The sequence below is a fragment of the Chiloscyllium plagiosum genome, chromosome 9, assembly GCF_004010195.1.
Source record: "Chiloscyllium plagiosum isolate BGI_BamShark_2017 chromosome 9, ASM401019v2, whole genome shotgun sequence".
Classification (NCBI taxonomy): Eukaryota; Metazoa; Chordata; class Chondrichthyes; order Orectolobiformes; family Hemiscylliidae; genus Chiloscyllium; species Chiloscyllium plagiosum.
This window is the reverse complement of record NC_057718.1, coordinates 955,001-969,139: the sequence shown is the minus strand read 5'-3', so window position 1 is coordinate 969,139 and position 14,139 is coordinate 955,001. Positions and strand designations below refer to the sequence as shown.

The 14,139-nt window shown below is 44.4% G+C and overlaps 1 protein-coding gene across 1 annotated transcript in view; it reads right to left on the bottom strand.

Annotated features, from left to right (window-relative positions):
* Positions 1-2,446: 2,446 nt before the first annotated feature.
* Positions 2,447-14,139, bottom strand: part of ncoa1 (nuclear receptor coactivator 1) — a 99,564-nt gene continuing 87,871 nt past the window's right edge. The window contains exons 14-19 of the mRNA XM_043695214.1: positions 7,743-8,036; positions 5,709-5,804; positions 4,956-5,331; positions 4,487-4,661; positions 4,217-4,394; positions 2,447-4,132 (exon numbers count right to left, since the gene is read on the bottom strand). Coding sequence (XP_043551149.1) covers positions 3,968-4,132; positions 4,217-4,394; positions 4,487-4,661; positions 4,956-5,331; positions 5,709-5,804; positions 7,743-8,036 — 1,284 coding nt within the window. The 3' untranslated portion in view covers positions 2,447-3,967. The remainder of the gene's footprint in view (positions 4,133-4,216; positions 4,395-4,486; positions 4,662-4,955; positions 5,332-5,708; positions 5,805-7,742; positions 8,037-14,139) is intronic.

Below are 14,139 nucleotides of genomic sequence, written 5' to 3'. Positions count from 1 at the left end.
AGGGGAATGGGTCTGGGTGGGTGCACTTTGGCGAGTCGGTGTGGACTTGTTGGGCCGAAGGGCCTGTTTCCACACTGTAAGTAATCTAATCTAAAGGGACAGCTGGAAAATGGGAAGCCTTCAGAAGTGAGTTAATAAGGGTTCAGAGAAAGTATATTCCTGTTAGGGTGAAAGCAAGGGCTGGATGACAGAAGAATTTGAAGTTTTGGTTAAGAAAAAGAAGGTAGCATATGTCAGGTATAGACAGGATAGATCGAGTGAATCCTTAGAGTATAAAAGCAGTAGGAGTATCCTTAAGAGAGAAATTAGGAGAGCAAAAAGGGACATGAGATAGCTTTGGCAAATAGAGTTAAGGAGAATCCAAAGGGCTTTTACAAATACATTAAGGACAAAAGGGTAACTAGGGAGAGAATAGGGCCCCCCAAGGATCAGCAAGGCGGCCTTTGTGTGGAGCTGCAGGAGATGGGGGAGATACTAAACAAGCATTTTGCATCAGTATTTAATGTGGAATAGGATATGGAAGATATAGACTGTAGGGAAATAGATAGTGACATCTTGAAAAATGTCCATATTACAGAGGAGGAAGTGCTGGATGTCTTGAAACTCACTCAAAGGTGGATAACTCCCCAGGAACTGATCAGGTGTACCTTATAACTTTGTGGGAAGCTAGAGAAGTCATTGCTGGGCCTCTTATTGAGATATTTGTATCATCATTAGTCACAGGTGAGGTGCCGGAAGACTGGAGGTTGGTTAACGTGGTGCCGCTGTTTAAGAAGGGTGGTAAAGACAAGCCAGGGAACGATAGACTGTTGAGCCTGACGTCGGTGGTGGGCAAGTTGTTGCAGGGAATCCTGAGGGACAGGCTGAACATGTATTTGGAAAGGCAAGGACTGATTAGGGATAGTCAACATGGCTTTGTGCGTGGGAAATCATGTCTCACAAACTTGATTGCGTTTTTTGAGGAAGTAACAAAGAGGACTGACGAGGACAGAACGGTGGACATGATCTGTATGGACTTCAGTAAGGCATTTGACAAGGTTCCCCATGGGAGACTGGTTAGCAAGGTTAGATCTCATGGAATACAGAGAGAACTAGCCATTTGGATACAGGACCGACTGAAAGGTAGAAGACAGAGGGTGGTAGTGGAGGCTTGTTTTTCAGACTGGAGGCCTGTGAGCAGTGGAGTGCCACAAGGATCGGTGCTGGGTCCTCTACTTTTCATCATTTATATAATTGATTTGGGTGTGAGCATAAAAGGTACAGTTAGTAAGTTTATACATGACACCAAAATTGGAGGTGTAGTGGACAGTGAAGAGGGTTACCTCAGATTACAACAGGATCTGGACCAGATGGGCCAATGGACTGAGAAATGGCAGATGGAGTTTAATTCAGATAAATGCGAGGTGCTGCATTTTGGGAAAGCAAATCTTAGCAGGACTTATATACTTAATGGTAAGGTCCTAGGGAGTGTTGCTGAACAAAGAGACCTTGGAGTGCAGGTTCATAGCTCCTTGAAAGTGGAGTCGCAGGTAGATAGGATAGTGAAGAAGGCGTTTGGTATGCTTTCCTTTATTGGTCAGAGCACTGAGTACAGGAGTTGGGAGGTCATGTTGCGGCTGTACAGGACATTGGTTATGCCAATGTTGGAATATTGCGTGCAATTCTGATCTTCCTGTTGGAAAGATGTTGTGAAACTTGAAAGGGTTGAGAAAAGATTTACATGGATGTTGCCAGGGTTGGAGGATTTGAGCTATAGGGAGAGGTTGAATAGGCTAGGGCTGTTTTCCTGGAGTGCCAGAGGCTGAGGGGTGACCTTATAGAGGTTTACCTATAGGTTAAGCATGAGGAGCATAGGTTTAGGGTGAGAGAGGAAAGTTATAAGAGACCTAAGGGTCAACTTTTTCATGCAGAGGATGGTACTGTATGGAATGAGCTGCCAGAGGAAGTAGTGGAGGCTGGTATAATTGCAACATTTTAAAGGCATCTGGATGGGTATATGAATAGGAAGGGTTTGGAGGGATATGGGCCGGGTGCTGGCAGGTGGGACTAGATTGGGTTGAGATATCTGGTCGGCATGGACGGTTTGGACCGAATGGTCTGTTTCCGTGCTATACATCTCTATGACTCTATTTATAAATTCTGACACTACATTTTATTAAATCCTTTCTTGACTCTCCTCCCACCTTCCAATATTTGGGACGTCAATTCCATTAGCTATATAAAATGTTAGTATATCCAGTAAGGGAGTTTCAACTGAGTTTAGGTGTACTTGGCAAATTTACTGACAAAAGGTTGATGAAACGTTCATTGTCTTGGTTTATATATTGCCTCACATTGAGAAAAAGTGTGATCTAATAAAGCTGTTTAGATGTTGAAAGGAACGGATTGTGCTGATCTTTCTCTTTCTCCTCTACTGAGGATCAATAAATAGATGCAAATCCACAAAAAGACTTATTCTGAGATTTTATTCACAGCTTGGTAATTAAATGTTTGATAAACAGTAATACAAGAGAAGCCAATGTTAGTTAAATGCCTCTGGTTAGTGTTTTCAGAGGATTCATCTTAAATACAGCAAAATACTTTGTATTAAACTCTCATAATCTGAAGACATCTGGGCAGAGAAGCAGATTTCTTGCACCATTGATATATATATATATATATATATAAAAAATTAATTTTACCCACTAATAATCCTGGTTCTGCTCTCTCTATACACTGAGCGAAGTGCCTTATTTAAAAGACCTTTTAATTAGTTATAGATTAGTGAACCGGGAAAAATCCCAAACCAGGAATCTCGGAGGAAATAAAACTGAAAGAACCAATCAGGTGGGACTTACTGCAAGTATCATGCTATCCAATTGGATTTATTAATTCACAGGAATTAGATGTCACAGATGAGACCATTCCTAATTCTCCTTGTGAAGGTGCTGAGGAGTTACCATGTTGACCACCATGATTTGCAGGTACACCCACAGTGCTGTTAGGGAACCAGTTCCAAAAACAATGATACATTTATGGGTCAGGGTGATATCAACCTCTGACCAATTGGGAAGGGTCTTAAAAGGAAGGTTGACCCAGTAGTGGCATTCAAGGACACTACTAACAGCTTTAATAACAAGTCATATAGGACTGTCCAGGGCACTGCTTCACTAATGGGCAACAACATTTCCTCAAAGACCAGTGCAGTCAATTGAAACACCACTTGCTAATAGAGTCAGTCCTCGCCTCCTCCCCCCTTTCCCCGACCCCAAACACCCAAGTTACCCAAAGATCCCAAACTGTCTGCACTAGAAAGGAAGGTCAGTGTGTTAGCTGCCTGAGGACCATCAATGAAACTGTGTGTTTCCACAATAGAGAAACATCCCAGAAATATTTACAGTGAGAACTCATCTCTGGACCATAGATTCTTAAATACAATGCTGTGCTTTACACAGCTGGGAATATTCTAAGCATTTGCAAGATCAAGAACGTTCACCTACAAATACTTAAAACCCCACCCGCTAATTATTGCTTTCTCATTTTTGTCTTTCTCGCCAATGAACTATACGAAGCCAGGTCTGTATTACTTAAGAGGTTGGATGTAAACCGCAGCCGATGCAATATCAGATGGTTGGTTTTATGCTGAAGCTGCATTTGTTTAAGTGCAGTGTTGTGGACCTGTCCTGCACGCACAGTCTGCTCTGATATGAGAACCTCACTCCTTCCCTGTGTCACAGCCAACGCTCGCCGCCATCCTGGTGGTCTGATGTTGCTCAGCTAGATTCTTCATCTCATCCTCTGCCTGAGAGTTACTGAGCAACTGGTGAGGGCTTCTGTACAGATCTGAGACTGTCTATGCCCCAACAAGAGGCAGACAGGAAATGTGAACCAGTTTTCAATAGGTGTCTGACACTACTGCAGAACCTGTTTACTGTATGAATCAGTGAGATGTGCAGTTTGATTTTTCCTCCTCATCACCATCCATCACTCACTCTGTCAGTAGTTGTTGGAGAAGGCTTTTCTGCTGGCTCTGTGGTGCCTGCCCACCAGGTTGGCCTTTCTGGGATGCCATACCTGACTGGTTCAAATAACTGTCTCCACCAACCACATTCACCGTACACTGAACATCAGCGAACACCTGGACCTGTTGCACCTGTTAGAGGAGGAAATCCAGTAAAGACTTGAACATCACTGTCCAAATGAAACCTGATGTGACAAAACTTGCTGAACTGCTTACCTGTTCTGGGCACATTGAACGGATTGAAGGTAGTTGCATGGTCCCCATGTGCATCTGTCCTGACACTTGATTGAGGTTACTGACAGAGGCAGGCCCATTGTCCATAGAGACAGTGATACTCACGTTGTTGTACATTCCCAGACTGCCTGGCTGCTGCTGTCCGGCCTGTGTGTACACGCTAGAAAATAAGAGTGTATTACACACACATACAAATACATAGAGGCACAACATGGATAGCGATGTTAATTGATCACTGGGTGAGTGCAATACCTGTTGCTTTCCGGGGGTTCTTGCTGCCACACCTTTCCTTCTGGTGTCTCAAATCCAGGTGTTGCTGCAGTCTGTTGCATCATGGAACTCTGGGATGGCTGCACCAGTGTAGACAATGTTGGGCTGTCACGACTTGGATTTGGAGCTAAAGGTGGGTCTCCCTGTTGGGGTAAAGCTGGAAAATAATCAGCATCTGTTATACATGAGCACTGGGAAGGCAAGATATCTTGCAGAGTAATCACAGAATAGGAGCCCTGACTGATATCCACTGATTCAAACCAAGAGATCACTGGCATCAATATCTGATGTATTATTGCTATCTAGGGAAAATGATGGATATACAATTGAAAACTATGCCTTGGTTTATAGGAATGAATTGTCCAAATCTGTTAATTCAGAGCAAACACCATCATATAGCACAGGAAGCCATCCCCTCAGACCCTTGGATTTCACAGCAGGTATTTCTTACCTGAGGTGAGATACTGTGAAATATTCTGCTGAATCTGGGGCATCAGACCTGCTCTGGGCTCTGACCCTGTCTGGCCCAATATCCCTGTGCTCAAAGTCCCTGATCCATGGAGAGAGCTGAATGGGTTTGGCTGTGGGTCAGCACTGGACACCAGTGATGGGAAGGGGCTGGCAGATGAAGACGTGTTTCCTGATGTGCTGTAACTGGGTGAGAAGTGGATTTGTGAAGGAGGAGGGCGCGTAAGATGGGATCCAGTGCTGGCTGGGATATGCTGTCTTGTCAGCAAGGCGTGCTGTTGCATCATCTGCCACTGTCTGTGCTGCTGGCTAATGTATTCACGTTGTCGCTGTGCAACCATCTGAGCATTGAGAGGGCCCTGGAGAGAGAAGGGAGAGATATGAGAGACTGAACCATCACTGCTGCTAAACTTCTTCCAAGTCTTTACTTCCAGCATCTGTGCTTTGGCATAAATGTGGAAAGATCACTTTGGATGTCCAGCATGGAGAAGGACTATTTATGTGTCAGGTGCTTACATTAAGATCTCCATGTGTGCCACAGCATACTTTAGGCGTAATCAAAATCTATAACATCTTCAAGCATGCTGCAGTTACTACAGTTTCCCAGTCATCAACTCTCCCTTGCTCAGCACCCGAGTCTTAAAGCATGTGGTTACATAGTGACCTACATCATCTTCCCCCAAGCCTCCAACCTGTTAAGTAAACATGAAAACAGAGATCTCCACTGGATTCATACCTGGGCAGTGATTTGCTGCATGCCAGCACGCAGTCCAATTCCCATCAAGCCTGCTGCACCCAAATGACTCATCGCAGCCTGTCGATTCTGGTGCATCTGCAGAGAGACAGCAGAATGATCTGTGTCATCGCTCTGTGTACAATTCCAGAAGGCATTTGCAAAGGTGCTGCACAAAAGGTTAATATACAAGGTAAGATCACATGGGGTTGGGGGTAATTTTATTAGTTGGGTCGAGGTTTGGCTAACCAGCAGAAAGCAGAGGGGATAATCTTTTTTCCAGTTGGCATATTTAACTAGTGAGGTGCCACCGAACTTGGTCCTCAGACCCCTACTATTTACAATCTGTATTAATGACATGGATGCAGGGAAAGAAAGTACTATAGAACACTTGCAGATGACACTAAAATAGATGAAGTATTTTGCAATGAATAAATTAGAAATTTACAAATGGATGTGGATAGGTAGGTGAATAAGCCAAAATTTGGCAGATGGAGTTTAATGTGGTAAGTGGGAGATTATCCATTTTGGTCAGAGGAATAAAAAGGCAACATCACCTAAATGGAGAGAAACCAGAGGAATATGGAGAATCTTGTGCATGAATCAGGAAAAACTAGTACGCTGGTACAGCAGGTAATAAGGCAAATGGAATCTTGCTAATTAATAGCTTATGAAAGTAGTGTACAAGGCATCTGGAGTACTGTATACAGTTTTGGTCCCCTTCTTTGAGGAGGGATTTAGTTGTATTGGAGGCAGTTCACTAGATTAATTCCAGAAATGAGGTGTTTGTCTTATGAAGAGAGATTGAGCAGTTGATGCCCATACTCTCTGTCGTGTTTAGAAGAATGAAGGATTCAATTAAGGTATACAAGATGCTAAAGGGTATTGACAAAGTAGAGTCTGAAAGGATGCGTTCCCATGTCAGGCCATCTAGAACGAGAGGTTATAATTTTCAGATAAAAGGGAACAGATTTAAAATAGAGATGAGGAAAAAATACTTCTCAAAGGATCGCAAATCTGTGGAATTCACTACCCCAAAGTACGATGAATGCTGGGACAATGAGTAAATCTAAGGAGGCAGTGGGTTGAAGGGTTATTGAGGGGGCAGGAAAGTGGAGTGGAGCCAAGATGAGATCAGCCATGGTCATATCAAAAGGTGGAGCAGGCTCGAAAGGCTGATTATACCTGTTCCTACTCCTAGTAGTTACGTACTTATCACCTCAAGCTGTTCCCATTGCTATGTACAGACTGAGTATACTCCTCACACATACTCTGCACACATAGAACATAGAAGAATACAGCGCAGTACAGGCCCTTCGGCCCTCGATGTTGCGCCGATCCAAGCCCACCTAACCTACACTAGCCCACTATCCTCCATATGCCTATCCAATGCCCGTTAAAATGCCCATAAAAAGGGAGAGTCCACCACTGATACTGGCAGGGCATTCCATGAACTCACGACTCGCTGAGTAAAGAATCTACCCCTAACATCTGTCCTATACCTACCACCCCTTAATTTAAAGCTATGCCCCCTCGTAATAGCTGACTCCATACGTGGAAAAAGGTTCTCATGGTCAACCCTATCTAAACCCCTAATCATCTTGTACACCTCTATCAAGTCACCCCTAAACCTTCTTTTCTCCAATGAAAACAGCCCCAAGTGCCTCAGCCTTTCCTCATACGATCTTCCTACCATACCAGGCAACATCCTGGTAAACCTCCTCTGCACCCGTTCCAGTGCCGCCACATCCTTCCTATAGTATGGCGACCAAAACCATGTTATATACCATTGCTCACCATACCCTCTCCTCCACCCTTTCAACCACTGGTGACAATCCCTCAGTAGGTCAATCCATATCTGATTGATGGACTTTGATTTAATTCTGGGCAGGTGGACAGGTGCATTTCTGAGAAGGAGGATTTCTATAGGAGATTGTGATTAGCCATGGGTGTGGTGATTCCCCACATAGGACAGTTAGACAGGATGGCAGGAGGTATGTACACTAGGTACAAGGTGAGTGAATAGAATGCACTGACCTGTTGTCCCTGTAGCCTCTGCTGTAGCTGTAGTCGGAGCTGGTTGGTCACAGTGGGTAATCGAACCAAGCCCTGCCGTGGATGATGCCCCATGCTGCTGGGGTAAGCTCCTCGGGCTGCTAGTTCAATGGAGACTGGACTACAAGTATACTGCTGCTGAGCCAGGCCAGATGATTGGTTCGGTACGTTGCAGCCAGGAGAGCCAGAAACTTGCTGGCATATGGCAGACTTTGGCTCCATTAAATCACAGGGCTGTGACATGGCTCGATTCTGCAGTCGGTCAAGTTCCCCACTCTATATTAGAGGGTGTGAAAAGCAATAAACAACACATGCAAGAAATCTGTAAAAGCTCTCACATTTATATTGCTGACTGGAGTAATCTGCATGCAATATTCCTAAAGCAAATTAAAGAAAATTAGCTACAGAGAAAAACTTTTAAAACACTGCCAAGACAGAAACAGCACAAGTTTAGATATGAAGTACCTTCTACAGCAATGATTTTCAACCAGTGTGATGTGATAAAGTGAGGGCGGCGAATCTATGGAACTGATTGCGACTCGTGCATTTACTATTAATGGGGGTGCCTGTTGTCAGCATGTTCTGTCTTCACTAATAGACATTGGGAGCACAGATACGGCCTTGAAGTTCAGGTAAAACAGCACTGCTTGTCGATTTGCCCTATCTCTTCCCCTCATGATTTTACAAACCTCTATAAGGCCACCCTTTAGCTGCCAACGCTTCAGGGAAAACAGCCCCAGCGTGTTCAGCCACTCCCTACAGCTCAAATCCTCAACCCTGGCAACATCCTTGTAAATCTTTTCTGAACCCCTTCAAGTTTTACAACATCCTTCCTATAGCAGGGAGACCAGAATTGCACACAATATTCCGAAAGTGGCCTAATCAATGTCCTGTTTAGCTGCAATGTGACCTCCCAATTCATAGAACATCGAACATTACAGCGCAGTACAGGCCCTTCGGCCCTCGATGTTGCACCAACCTGTCATACCAATCTGAAGCCCATCTAACCTACACTATTCCACATACATCCATATGCTTGTCCAATGACGACTTAAATGTACTTAAAGTTGGCAAATCTACTACCGTTGCAGGCAAAGCATTCCATACCCTTACTACTCTCTGAGTAAAGAAACTACCTCTGACATCTGTCCTATATCTATCGATCCTTCTATTAATAAAAGCTAAAACACTGTATGCCTTCTTAACAACCCTGTCAACCTGGGTGGGCAGCTTTCAAGGATCTGTGTACCTGGACACCGAGATCTCTCTGCTCATCTACACTACCAAGAATCTTACCATTACCCAGTACTTTATATTCCGGTTACTCCGACCAAAGTGAATCACCTCACACTTGTCCGCATTAAACTCCATTTGCCACCTCTCAGCCCAACTCTGCAGCTTATCTATGTCTCTCTGTAGCCTACAACATCCTTTGTCACTATCCACAACTCCACCGACCTTCGTGTTGTCTGCAAATTTACTAAGCCACCCTTCTACAACCTCATCCAGGTCGTTTATAAAAATGACGAACAGCAGTGGACCCAACACCGACCCTTGCAGTACACCACTAGTAACTGGACTCCAGGATGAACATTTCCCATCAACCACCACCCTCTGTCTTCTTTCAGCAAGCCTATTACTGATCCAAACTGTTATATCTCCCACAATCCCATTCTTCCGCATTTTGTACAATAGCCTACTGTGGGGAACCTTTTTGAACGCCTTGCTGAAATCCATATACACCACTTCAACCGGTTTACTCTCATCTACCTGTTTGGTCACCTTCTCAAAGAAATCCTACACTCAATGCTCTAACCAATAAAGGAGTTACCAAACACCTCCTTCACTATCCTGTCTACCTGCAACTCCTTTTCAAGGAACTATGAACCTGCACTCCAGTAACACTTCTAGGACCTTACCATTAGGTGTATAAGTCCTGCCCTGATTTACCTTTCCAAAATGCAGCAACTCACAGTTATCTATATTAAACTCCATCTCCCATTCCTCAGCCCACTGGCCCATCTGATTAAGGTCCCGGTGTACTCTGAAGTAACCTTCTTCAATGTCCACTGCACTTCCAATTTTGGTGTCATCTGCAAACTTACTAACTATACTTCCTATGTTCACATCCAAATCATTTATATAAATGACAAAAAGCAGTGGACCCACACCAATCCTTGTGGCACACCACTGGTCACAGGCCTCCAGTCTTCGAGCCAGTTCTGTATCCAAATGCCTTGTTCTCCCTGTATTCCATGTGAACTAATCTTGCCAAACACGCTCCCATACAGACCCTTGTCGAACACCTTACTAAAGTCTGTATAGATCATGTCCACTGCTTTGACATCATTAATCCCCTTCATTATTTCTTCAAAAAAACTCAAGTTAGTGAGACATGATTTCCCACGCGTAATTACATTTTTGTGGAAACGGACTCAGATGTTTTTTATCAGATTGTAAATTTTAACTTGCTTATTTAGGACAAGAAGGCAATTCCAGAAAAATGTGTCAGAATTATATAAAATATATTTTTGGAATTCAGCTGGTAAAATTAAAACAATCCAGAAATTCCACGTTTGATCCTCAGTCTCCACAAAACTAGGTAAAATTGGTCAGAAAGGCAGCAGGGACAATTCAGTGACAAAGGTCCAGAGGAAGAAGTCAGTCTGTGTCACAGGAAGGGACGTTGACACAGATGAGAATTTAAAATTTAAGGTGTTTCTGGCCAAGAAGCCAATGCAGATTAGTGAGAGCCAGGGATGAAATGAGAATGGGGATTTGAGATGAGTTAGAATGTTGGACATTAGATACCAACAAGAATGGAAGAGAGGAAACAGAGGAGGAGGGTCGTGAGAGACATCTACTGCACTTATGGGCAAAGCGGGTATTTTATGTCGGACAAAGAATATAATAAGATGACCAATTAATGGTCTCACGCTGGAGTTAAAAGACTTTATCCACTGCTAGCTGGTCCAGGTGTTTCTAATTGTAAGTGAACAGCAGCTATTGACTATTCCGTGATTACAGTATACACATTCAAGGTTTGTGTAAAGATTTGTAGCTCAGGTGCACACAGATGACAGGAACCACAAATTTGACTGGGCCAACACAACGATCATAGAAGAAGCTAAACAGAGGACAGCCAGAGAATTCCTAGAAGCATGGCCCTCATCCATGGACTCCATCAACAAGCACATTGACCTGGACCCAATATACTGGCCGCTACAGTAAACAACCAGAACCAGCAACTGAAGCAGCAGCAACAGAATCAAATAAATTCCAGCAGACACAGTACAGCAGCACTTCACAGGAGGCTTCACATTACTGAAGATGTCGCCTATACAGGGGACAAAGCATCTGCAAATCAACTTCCCAACTCAGCGGATATACCCACCACCATGACAGTACACAGATTTCATACAGAATCCTCCAGACATTACAGCAGCCCTAAATCATTATATATATATTTTTTAAAAAACAGGTTCTACTCCACAAAAACTGGTCTATCTACCACATTCTAACAAGTGACACAAAATAAACAACATCATGCATGATTACTGCATCACTCTGCACAGCCTGGAAATGGAAAAGCAATCTCAACTGCATTTCTCTTCTAGCAAAGTCAAGTCTTAATTTTCGCATATTCAAAACTTCAAATTCAGATACAGACAGATTGCGCCTTCAAGTGCAAACTGCCTTTATGGATTTGTAGCTTCCACTCGTTCTGAGGAAGGGTCACTGGACCCAAAACATTAACTCTGATTTCTCTTCACAGATGCTGCCAAGATCTGCTGAGATCTTCCATTAATTTCTGATTTACAGCATCTGCAATTCTTTTCTTTTTTATGAAGCTTCCAACTGCTCATCTAAGGTTTTTGAACAAGGGTGGGAGGCATAAGTCCCCTTCATCTGTGACTGTCCCACTTAAGTGACTTTTCCAGCTTCCATAGCAGAAGGCAAATTCATCCCCAAGTTGTGAATGGCCAACTCATGGGCTTTCACCCACCAACCTGGTAAATGCTGGTGGGGTAGCTGGCAGAGTTCTGCAGTTGGCACAATCCTTACAGAATCAATGGGGTCACAACTCAGTCATTTCTGTATGCCTGGAGATTATCATCTCTCAGAGAAATTAGAGATTTACTCTAAAGAAAAGGAAGAATAATTAGATCGGTTTCCAATACAGGGTTCAAATGGCACCAACAGGATTTTTCTTAAAATCTACTGAAACTTAACCTGTCAAATAATTAAGAAGTGCACCAAGTTGCACAGGGAGCAATGCTTGCTCTGCCAAATAAGCAGCAATGCCACACAGTTACACAGTGCAAGACCCCTTAGTCTGCTGGATAAATTCCATGCCAAATCTGACCTTTTCAATATTCTCCATGGTCATTCATGAGTTCAATTGCTGGAATGTCTTTTCTCATTTGGAATCTATTCCCATCTCCTCAACATTACCTGGAAACTCCACCTATTTTTGTGTCATCTGCAGACTAAAAACTGAAAGTAATGCTCCCTCTCTGTTCCATTTAAACATTCCCAGGACAGGAACAGCACAGGGTTAGATACAGAATAAAGCTTCCTGTAGTCTTTTAAGCTGAAGTCAAAGCTCCCTCCACAATGTCCCCATCATACACTCCCAGGGCATAGATTGCACAGGGTTAGACACAGACTAAACTACCGTCTATTCTTAAATTGAACATAAAACTCCCTGTACACTGTCCCCCATTAAACACACCCATGACAGGGACAGCACAGCATTAGATAGAGTGTAATGGTTCCATTATTCTTCTACAGCACAGAGTTAGATACAGAGTACAGCTCTCTCTCCTCTTTTAAACTGAAAGTAAAGATCCCTCTACACTACTTCCATCAAACACTCCTACGATCCTTGAGAGCATTGATATACAGAGAGATCTTAGGGTCCAAGTCCATAGCTCTCTGAAAGTGCGAAGACAAGTGGAAAAGGCAGGAAAGGTGACATTCAGCATGCTTGCCTTCACTGGTAGGGGCACTAAGTATCAAAGCTCACAAGTCATTTACAGCTGAATAACACTTTGGTTAGGCCACATTTGGAATACTGTGTGCAGCTTTGGTCATCAGAAGGTTATGGAGGTTTTGGAAAGGACACAGATGAGGTTTACCAGGATGTTGCCTGGATTGAAAGAGTATTACCTACAAGGAGAGGTTGGACAAAGCTGAATTGTTTTCAACCTAATAGAAGTATATAAAGTTATGAAAAGAATGGATACGGTAGGTAGTCAGAAGCTTTCTCTCAGGGTGGACACATTAAACGTAGGGGACATAGGTTTAAGATGAAAGGGTCAAGAGTGTGGTGCTGGAAAAGCACAAAAGGTCAGGCAGCATCTGAGGAGCAGGAGAATCGAAGTTTCAGGCATAAACCCTTCATCAGGAATGAGGGATTCCTAATGAAAGTCTTATACCTGAAACATCGATTCTCCTGCTCCTCAGATTAAGGGGGGGTAGGTATAGGACAGATGTTAGGGGTAGGTTCTTTACTCAGCGAGTTGTGAGTTCATGGAATGCCCTGCCAGTAGCAGTCGTGGACTCTCCCTCATTATGGGCATTTAAGCGGGCATTGGATGGGCATATGGAGGATAGTGGGTTAGTGTAGGTTGGGTGGGCTTGGATCAGCGCAACATCAAGGGCCGAAGGGCCTGTACTGCGCTGTATTCTTCTATGTTCTATGTTCTATGTTCTAGATGCTGCCTGACCTGTGTTTTCCAACACACACTCTCAAATCCCTCACCCCCACAAAGAGTGGTAGATGCCTTGAACGTGCTGCCAAGAGAGTGGGAGACAAACAGGAGGCTGGGAGAACACAGCAAGGCAGGCAGCATCAGGAGGGACAGGGACACAGCAAGGCAGGCAGCATCAGGAGGGACAGGGACACAGCAAGGCAGGCAGCATCAGGAGGGACAGGGACACAGCAAGGCAGGCAGCATCAGGAGGGACAGGGACACAGCAAGGCAGGCAGCATCAGGAGGGACAGGGACACAGCAAGGCAGGCAGCATCAGGAGGGACAGGGACACAGCAAGGCAGGCAGCATCAGGAGGGACAGGGACACAGCAAGGCAGGCAGCATCAGGAGGGACAGGGACACAGCAAGGCAGGCAGCATCAGGAGGGACAGGGACACAGCAAGGCAGGCAGCATCAGGAGGGACAGGGACACAGCAAGGCAGGCAGCATCAGGAGGGACAGGGACACAGCAAGGCAGGCAGCATCAGGAGGGACAGGGACACAGCAAGGCAGGCAGCATCAGGAGGGACAGGGACACAGCAAGGCAGGCAGCATCAGGAGGGACAGGGACACAGCAAGGCAGGCAGCATCAGGAGGCTGGGAGAACACAGCAAGGCAGGC